The 9,500-nt window shown below is 45.4% G+C and overlaps 1 protein-coding gene across 1 annotated transcript in view; it reads right to left on the bottom strand.

The window, feature by feature from the left end:
• Positions 1–9,500, bottom strand: part of PKP1 (plakophilin 1) — a 91,940-nt gene that overhangs the window by 51,855 nt on the left and 30,585 nt on the right. The window contains exon 3 of the mRNA XM_019513801.1: positions 3,754–4,172. Within this exon, the coding sequence (XP_019369346.1) occupies positions 3,754–4,172 (419 nt within the window). The remainder of the gene's footprint in view (positions 1–3,753; positions 4,173–9,500) is intronic.

Genomic DNA, 9,500 nt, shown 5'->3' with positions numbered 1-9,500 from the left:
AGTTTCTTAATGAGAACGGGGTGAGAGACAGTGTCAAAAGCCTTCCGGAAGTCCAGGAAGACTATGTCCACTGCTACCCCAGCATCTAATGATCTGGTGATCTGATCGTAAAAGGCCACCAGGTTGGTCTGACAGGACCTGCCACTGATGAACCCGTGTTGGTTGCCCCTAAGCATGCAGTCCCCTGCTGGCCCCTCCTGGATGTGTGCCAGGAATGGTAGTTGAGGCTGGGGCTACTGGATGCTCTGAAATGGGTAGTGGAATGGTAGTGGTGAAAACATTTCAGCCACATATTGGAAGGAGAACACAGGGCACATCTGGCATTATGGAAGACATTGTTCTCTTGTCTAACTCCAGTGCCTAATGCTGTTCGATACCACCAGCCAGCATGCTGGCATGGATCTGCAGGCATCAAAGTTCACCTCTTCTTCCTCAAAAGAAAGTACTTGAAGCTTTTCACAGGCTGTCAAGAAAGACTGACAGTACAGACATATGGTCGACACAGTTTGAGCTATCAGTGTGGTTCGAATCTGGTAAGTGAGATGCTAAAATCAAAAGCCCCTAAGCCTGACTTCAAAAACTAATTCGCCTGGCTGGTGGTGACAGTAGTCGCCTATCTTTATTTAAGTAGCAGGTAAAAGATATCCATGTGTATCCTACAGCACGGCCTTCACTAATATCTCTTGGTTGTTTAGACTACACCTGGTGGTCCTGAATTGGTACAAGATTTCTCCTGACTGGACAGTCTCAACAAACCATTTAGCCAGCCAGAAATATCAGTTTCTAGCTTCAGATAGCACTCTATATGGTGGGGAGAAGAATTCACTCAAAAGCTCTCTGCTTTGGGGATATGTGATTGTGGATGACTACATGGGAACTGACTGCCTGTTCTGGCCATTAGAATAACCAAAGTCTTCTGAGCCAAGAGCAGGGACTGGGCTGGAGTGTGTGTCCCTAGATGAGACCTGCCGTGCTCCAAGACTTGCTAGAGGGCTATCACAGAATAAAAGAAATGCAGGGCTGCAAGGCATTTCAAGAGATCATCTTGTCCATACCTATGTAATGAGGGAGGATCCTAATTCCTGTGTGGGGCTTAGCTCACAAGCCAGGACCCAATCTCCAAAGTGAGTTGAGAGACAACTACAGGGCCGGGGGGGGGGATTGTGAAATCAAGCCCAGTTTTACCAACAGAACAATCTCACAATGTGAATAAGTTCTGAAAAGAGGCAATTTTCTCAAGCAGGGCAAGTTCGATACAGTGGGGACAGCCTGCACCTAAAGTCTGGTTTACAAACACAACTCCACAAATAAAATCTACAGGTATAAAGCAGTCTTCAGTCACAGAGGGATGCAGAACCATTACATGTTCAGAACCAGTTCGACCTGAGAAAACACCTCCCTTGACAGATGTTGTTGCCCAAGAGAGACTCCTAAAGGGAAACAATTCTTTCATCTGGATCTTGCTCTAGAAGGGCAGCGGCCACAGAGCCATGAGCAGTTGTAGAGCCACAGCAGCCCCCTTCCCAGATTCATTTCTGTCCAAGAGACTACTTTATACAACTAGCTTTACAATGCTAACGCACCCAGCATCCTCTACCCAAGTACAACTAGCGCCGTATCACAATTCCAAGGAATTCTTTGACAGTATGTTCTGTCTCTGCATACTAAGATCCACCGACATATATACTTAAATATCTGGTCTGGTCAGATCTGATTGTCTCTTCTCTTCATCCTTTGTATAGCCACACCAAGCTAGCTTTGTAATTACTACTGAGGAAAAGCCAGGGTGCAAAGATAAAGTTTGCATCTCCATAGTCTGCCCAGTTCCTCAGGCCTGTCTCTGCAGACCTGAACCAGCTCTACAAGGGGGTGATACAACAGGTAAAACTAGAACCAAACCCACTAAAGACAAAACAAGACCCATGTTTTCCACACAAAGGGTCACCCTCTGTCCAGGAATGGTTTTACAGAAGTGATAACACCTATCCCAGAACAAGCTTCACAAAATAGATTGGGTTCAGAGGTCTTCAAAAGAGATAACATCCCAGTTCTGCAGGGGTCCAACTGTCAGCGTTGCTTCTACCAAAAAAAATTAAAAAATAAAAAAACCTCAAACAAGACTGGATCTGCAGCTTGGGCAGCAAGAGAGCCAGGACTACCTCTAAAATAAAACCATCGGTCCTGAGCCATTATTAGTATCAGTGGTGTTTTTGAGCCACAGCCAAGTTCTGCAAGGAGATGACTGCATGGTCACTCCAAACCAGTTCAACCCAAAAGACCGTATCATTATTCAGTGAGGAATGAAGGGGTCCTATCAGAACAGCTTCTGCAACAGAGAAAACTACCTCCTGTTACCACGATTTCTGCATGCAGGAACGCTGCATATAATGACCGCACAATTTGACAAAGAAGTCCAGATTTTCAGCTCAGGCATCTTAATCACCCACACACACTTTTTCTAGTATAAGGCCAACATGCCGTGCAGCCCCTCTTTTACAAAGTGAAAGATCTCTGTTAAAAACTTCAGCACACTGCCCCAACCATGGTAAGTTCTTATTAGTAACTATTACTCAGCCAATCCCAATTCCTCAAGAGTGACATAATAACTCTCAATTATAGGGACAAAGCAGATCTGCAAATGCAGGTCTCCCTAGAGCTCCCCAACTAGAACTAGGTCTACACAGCAAACTGCATCCAGACTAGAAGTAGCTTTATACAGAGAGCGTCTCCCTGGGAAGCATATAGTGACAGGGCCCCTCCCTGACCTAGATTATTAATAACTAGCCTGTCAGAACTAGTTCGCAGAGGGAGACTGGCATACAAACAGGAGTGATTTTTTTTTTTTTAGAGAGGATAATTCACTAATAGGTTTCAGATCTACTGGGAGGAATTTTCTACAAAATCAATATGCTCTAGAGGGGAACAGAACCATTTCTACAAGGCAGTTGAACCCACACATTAAAGCAGTCCTTCCACAGAGAACACCCCTGCAGCTACCATCCGATCTATGAAAGAGACAACTCCCAGCCAAAACCAGTTCTGTTAGGAGAACACCTCACCCACCAGGCCTAGCGCTCCACAATAGAAAACTTCCAAATCAGAACCAGTTCTGCAGGGTGAGCCACGCTCCAAGCAGGAGGGTTTCACCAAGGGGGCCACTCCCTAAGCAGAGGAAGTTCAGAACATTTCTTACACAAGAGACATTCTTCTTGCGGTGACTCCAGAAAATCAGAGCTATTCTTCAAAGACCGATTCCAGAGCTGTGAGCAAATGTTTCATATATGAATCCTCCCTGGGTGGACCAGCTCTGTCACTAGGGAAACAGCTAGGTAGCTGGGAGCAATTACTTAAGGACAACATTTACTCTATGAAGAAAACACCTTTATTGTTGCCGAGTGTATTTCCTGCCCCTTCAGTCTCTCACCCTACAGCCTTTAATTCTTTGTTAGAAATTTCCTGGAATGAATTGTTCTAGATATGCAAATGAATCTGTCTTCCATCTGAAAGTAATGACAGGTTTATGAAATAATTGGATGGGCGACACTCTGCCCAAAGCAGTGTCCCCACCCAGAAGATAAGCCAGGACTAAGGTGCGCAAGTACTCAAGGCCATGCATATACAAAGTCAGGTTTTCAAGGACAAATGTCAAGAAGACATCACAGTGAGCAGGGGAGGCCTGCGAATGAGACAATTTCATCTAGCCTGCCCTGCCTTCCTCCAGCACATTTTGCTAACAGACAACCGAACACTTACTTGGAGCTGGACTGAGACCGTGTGTATGCCATCTCCTGCTTGCCGCTCATCCTAGGCTCAGCATATACCACCTCCTGCTTATTGCTTGAAGGACAGGAGAGAGCACGTGCTGCCATTTTTTTATTTGTCCTAGTAGTCCCTTGCTGAGTGCTATAGCTGCTGTAGATGCTTTGGCGATTCAGGGTCACTTTGTGCCCTGCCTGGTTTCCCTGATTTCTCTTAAGGGTGCCCCGGGATGGCTCACAGCAGAGGTCAGGCTCGCTTCGGCTGGTCTTCATGTTCTGAACAAAGCAGTAGTCACTGCCGGCCCTGGGGGTGTTGCAGATTTTGTTGTAGTTCTTGCTGCCCCAGCCTTCCATTTGGCTGTAAGAGCTGTAGCGTTTATTCTCTGTGTCCCTTTTAAGGGTCCCATTGTACAACTGCTGGGTAAAAAACAGGAAACAAGACAGTTAAAAGAGGCTTACACTGGCTCCCAGAATCTGCGCAAAGACTAAGTCTTGATGGGTGATGAGCCCTGGCTTTAATGGGATTGGTGGGCACTCAGTCCATTAATTGAGTGTTTTGGTCATTCTGTATACCTACCTAGTGTAGATATTTTATGGTCCCTATTCCCACAGTGTCGGTGCACTTTATAATTTTCACTGTATACAGCCTCACACACCTCCTGGGAATCAAGTTTATGTGATTAACCTCATTTTACAGATGGAGAACTGAGGTTAGAGCAACTAAGGTACTCACTCAAATCACACAGAGAGTTATGGTAGAGCAAAATTCATAACCGACTCTATACACTCCTGAACTTTGCTTTTGCCTGCTAACAAATTGCAGCCACCACATGGAAACCTTTGATCAGAGCATAGCAATACTACACAAGTGTTAAAATAGGAAGGCCTGTGACATAGATTTGAACCTGCAGCCGAATTGTAGGTGTGGAACATAGTCACTCAGCTCACAAATTGACCATTTCTCACAGCAGGGATCTTCTCGTCTTGAACTCAAGCAGTCAGGTCCTTAGTTTTATGTGTCATATCGAAGACCACCCCCCTTCCATCACAGAAGCTGACTTTAACTTCATTCTACCCTTCTCATTACTTATTTTATCTTCATTTTTCATTCCTTTTATCCATCTTTTATAGCAACAAACACACTGGCCCATATTTAAAGATTCCCCAAAGAGAGGAAAACGTAGTCAACATGAAAAGGACCTGGGGGTTACTGTTCACAATATGGATTTGAGTCAGCAGTGTGCCAAGAAAGCTAATGACTTACTGGGCTGCATTAGTAGGAGTGTTGCCAGCAAGTCACAGGAAGCGATTATTCCCCTCTATTTTGTACTGGTGAAGCCACATCTGGAGTAGTGTGTCCAGTTTTTGTCCCCCCGCTACAGAAAAGATGTGGACAAGTTGGAGAAAGTCCAGCAGAGAGCAGTGAAAATGGTGCGGGGGTTGGGGGGCATGACTTATGAGGAGAAGCTGAGGGAATTGGGCTTATTTAGTCTGGGGAAGAGAAGACCGAGAGGGGGTTTGATAACAGCCTTTAACTACCTGCAGGGGGGATCCAAAGAGGATGGAGCTGGACTGTTCTCAGTGGTGACAGATGACAGAACAAGGAGCAATGGGCTCAAGTTGCAGCAAGGGAAGGTTTAAGTTGGATATTAGGAAAAGCTTACTCACTAGGAGGGTGGTGAAACACTGGAACAGGTTACCCAGAGAGGTGGCAGAAGCTCCATCCTTGGAGGTTTTTAAGACCCAGCTTGACAAAGCCTTGGCTGGGATGATCTAGTTGGGGCTGGTCCTGCTTTGAGCGGGGGGTTGGACCAGATGTGACCTCCTGAGGTCTCTGCCAACCCTAATTTCCTACGATTCTATGACGTCCTGATGCTCTGTGTAGGCAGCAGAAAGTGTCTTCATGAATTAATTAGTGATTTATTAGCTTGTATGGAAGATCTGAGAACAATGAGATAAAATTCCTTAAGAAATCCTAAGGTTATCCCAGGAAAAAAAGCCATTGCAATTGGTCAAAAGAAATAAGCCAGGTCTTGGTCTCCGTTAAACTGGTGTAAATTCGTAGCATCTTCAGCAGAATTACTCCAGCTTTACACAAGTGTAACTGAGATCAGAATCTGGCCCAATATTCTGTTGCAATAATAAAACTTTTGGATGCCAGATCTGGCATCTGCCTTGGGGTATGGCTGGAGGACTGCCTCCTTGGCAGAGTTATTGACGCCTTGCTGGCTAGAAAAACTGACATTAAGGTGTTTACTCCTGCAGTAAATAGGTGGCTATGCCAGGCAATGAGCAACACAGGAGAGCATGATCTGTTCCTTTTGCAGAATCCTCTTCTCAGGTTACTACAGTGGCCTTTTATATGTTCCTAGTTATGGAGCTCTCCTGATTCACAGAAGGTGCCATTGCATTGAAACACTACTAAGACAGCTGTTGTGTTAGGAGGACCTCCAGACAGCCCCCCAAAATGGATCCTTTGCTTGCTGCCTGCCCAGTTCTATTCTAGTCCATGGTGTCTAAGTGCTTGGACTGGGAGAACTGCAAGACACTTTGCCCTGATGGTCACGAGCTAGTGCATGAATCTGGCATTCAAGAAGCAGAGGCAGTCAGAAAGAGATGAAGGCAAACTAAATAGCACAGTCCTTATATCTCTTCAGCTAATTCCTTTTCTGTGAAGAAGGGCACTTTGTGATCTAAAGCTTGTTTAACTTCTCCCCCAAATTCTGTTGGTTCAATAAAAGATATTCCCCTCCCCCCCGAAAAAAAAAAAAAAGAATTGAATTCAAGTAGGGGAATAGCTGGAGAAATGTAAATGTCCAATGCATTTCCTTCCAAAGAACAAATTGCAAACCTGCCACCATCCAGCAGCCAGGGGCAACCTTGTCTAATGCACAGGAGAAAGCCCCAGAGGACCACTGAGCAGGAACGTACATGCAACAAGGAAAGCACCGTAAAAAATGAGGAGGTAAGTGAATATAAAAGATTAGTCCCAATAACAGCATTACCAAGGAGCACCTGGCTAGTATCATGACAGAGGGCCTTTTGCAGAGGCATCTCTGTTGCAGCATCCACTGACTAGTAGTAGTAGACAAAAGAGAAATCCTCCACCCAGACTTTGCTCTACAACACCTACAAAGCAGTGGTTAAAAGCCCAACAGAGCAGGCCTTTAGTCAAAGCCATTCTAGTGTTACACGTTTAATTCATGCATCATTTTGAAGGAGAGAAACTTCTTGACCCTGTTAATATCCATGGCCCCTGGTTATTGAGAGCATCCTAGAATCTCAGGAACCACGGAGGTGCAGCTGGAATGGGGCAAGGCTCTAAGACCTCAGGTGTTGCTGGGGTCATTTTCTTCGGGCTGACTCTGGTAACCTGCGCTCTGTGCACGTTCCCAAGGCTCCTAGAACTCAGAGGACTGGGTGGAGGAAAGCAGCAGCAGCAGGTTGTTAAAAATTAGCCCACCCTTACGGAAGCTTCCCTTTATGAGTCAACATAGGATGAAACTGTTTTGTAGAGGTGTCAGCATTTTGGCAGGAACGTTGGGCCTCCTGGGCATTTACTGCAAACAATTCAACTAACTATTATCTTTCCACTAAAGACTTAGACATACTTTTTTATGAGTTTCCAGTGTTTACATCAGGCATCTGCCAGGAAATGAGGGGAGGGAAAGTTTGTGTGTGTTTGCACACAATTGTGCTCAGTTTAGAAGACAAATTACCTGTATCATATTTCTTCTGGTGTTTTGCAGAGATGGCCTGCCACCATGGCTTAGCTGGTAACATGTTTCTCTTCCCTACCAGCCCTGGGAATGGCAAATTCTAAGTTATTGCCTGGCTGGGAAAGCTCCTTTCTATTAGACAATGAGCCCTCTTCAGCAAGTTAGTGCAGGTCCTCTCTGGGTGGGGTAGAATTATTTGGGAAGCCTTTTGCAAACTCATGGGAAAATATTTATGGTGTGATGTGAAACTCATTACCAAAGCAAGCACATGAGTTTTATTACAGATGCTACTAGATGCTTAGCTAGTCCTGTTCTAAACTCTTCCAAGAGGCATGGAAAGAGACCTGGTTGTTACCGAAAGGTTACTATATAATATTGGCTTGATCCAAAATCCTTTGAAATCAGTGGGAATACTCCCACTGCAGTAGACTTTAGATGCAGGTTGCCAAAGAATTTGTACAAATCACGTTTCTCTAAAATAAAGCTCAAAGGATCTCTTAATTAACATGGCAATATGCCGTGTTAGTGTCCTAACTACACTGCTCTCAATATAATGTCTGTAATGCACTCTGTCTAATCCAAAATTGGAACGTGAAAGGGAGCCAAGTGGAAGAAACGGAGAACTACAAGATGAGGAGGACTTGCATCAGGATAAAGCTGCTAAGGATGTATAGTCTGGCATCTAAACTAAAGGAAACCATCTCTGGCAGTGGAAATGGAGGTGTTATACCGAACAGTTTATGCCCCAAGACTGTCTTGGCAAGTTTGTTATTCTTCCTATTTTTACCTCTGCCCAAGCAAATATCACCCAAGTCAAGTGAGATGGTCTAGCACTTACTATAGAGAATAAAATTAACAAAGGGAAATAAATTATTCATTTCCACCCCACAACTCACATACATTTGACTCCATAACATTTGCTGTGAAGCTTCCCTAAAGCTTGCGTGTGTGTGGATCCAACATTTTAGTACAAGCCCATGTCTAGCGCTGGATAAGAGCAAGGCCCAGAAATCAAAACTGTCAATGAGAATTAAGGAAGGAAATCACAACTCAGAAGGAATGCACTTGATATGCAAAGATCTCTAAAGAGCACAGCCAAGGATCACATACAGAGATCTCCCTGTTGGATGCACTGCTACTCTTATGGTGGCTCCCTATGGCCTTTCCCAACCCTTCAGCAGTATAGATTTACTCAGAAAGATCAGGATTTCCTGCAGTCCCACCTAGCAGAGCAAAAGACATACTGCCTTATTGCAGGAACTTATAATGCTGGAGAGCAGACAGCCTAGTCACACTGGGAGCATCTACTCCCAGTGCTATTAATGGACTGTAAGCTTACTGCACAGTAAAATATTGTGCAGTAAGCTTTCCCTGGGAGCACATCTACATGTGTGCCCATCAGCAACAAATTTGCTCCTGACGGGAGCAGTTCAGTGCAGGGCTACTCCTGCCCTGCTCTACCCCCCTACAGTAGCCAGGAGGAGCTCCAGGCTCCCCCAGGTGCCAACCCAGGGCTGGCAGGGAACGCCAGGGTCAGTGCTCCATTTGGCCAATCGGAGCACAGGGCTGGGAAACTGTCCCCTCCCTAGCAGCTGTTTCCCAGCCCTACGCCCTGATCTGCTGATTGGGATGCAGGGCTGGGAGGCAGCAGCCCAGGGAGGAGTAATTTCCCCTGCCCTCTGCTGCCTGGGCTGGCCAGGCGCAATTTGGTTCCAGTCAGCTGTCTACACATGCACTACTATGCAGTAGCTAGTGCACAGTTAATTTACTACCTATATTTACAGGTAGTAGAAAACCATGCATTAGCCTAATTTACTGTGCAGTGGCCGCTACGCATGGTTGCATGGTGATGCCTTACTGCACAGTAGATTAGTTTACTGTACAGTAAAGCATCTCATGTAGACACACCCACAGATTCATTAGGAATCACTCACACCCTTCTGCAGGACACGAGGGCTCTGAGTTTTAGTTTGAACTTCTTTCTCCTCATGATAGTAAACTGATCTTGGAAGTTTCAGCCGAC

This window comes from Gavialis gangeticus, unplaced genomic scaffold, assembly GCF_001723915.1.
Source record: "Gavialis gangeticus isolate Ggan-Ray unplaced genomic scaffold, GavGan_comp1, whole genome shotgun sequence".
Classification (NCBI taxonomy): domain Eukaryota; kingdom Metazoa; phylum Chordata; order Crocodylia; family Gavialidae; genus Gavialis; species Gavialis gangeticus.
Note: the sequence above shows the minus strand (reverse complement) of the source record. Positions and strands in the feature narration are given on the sequence as shown.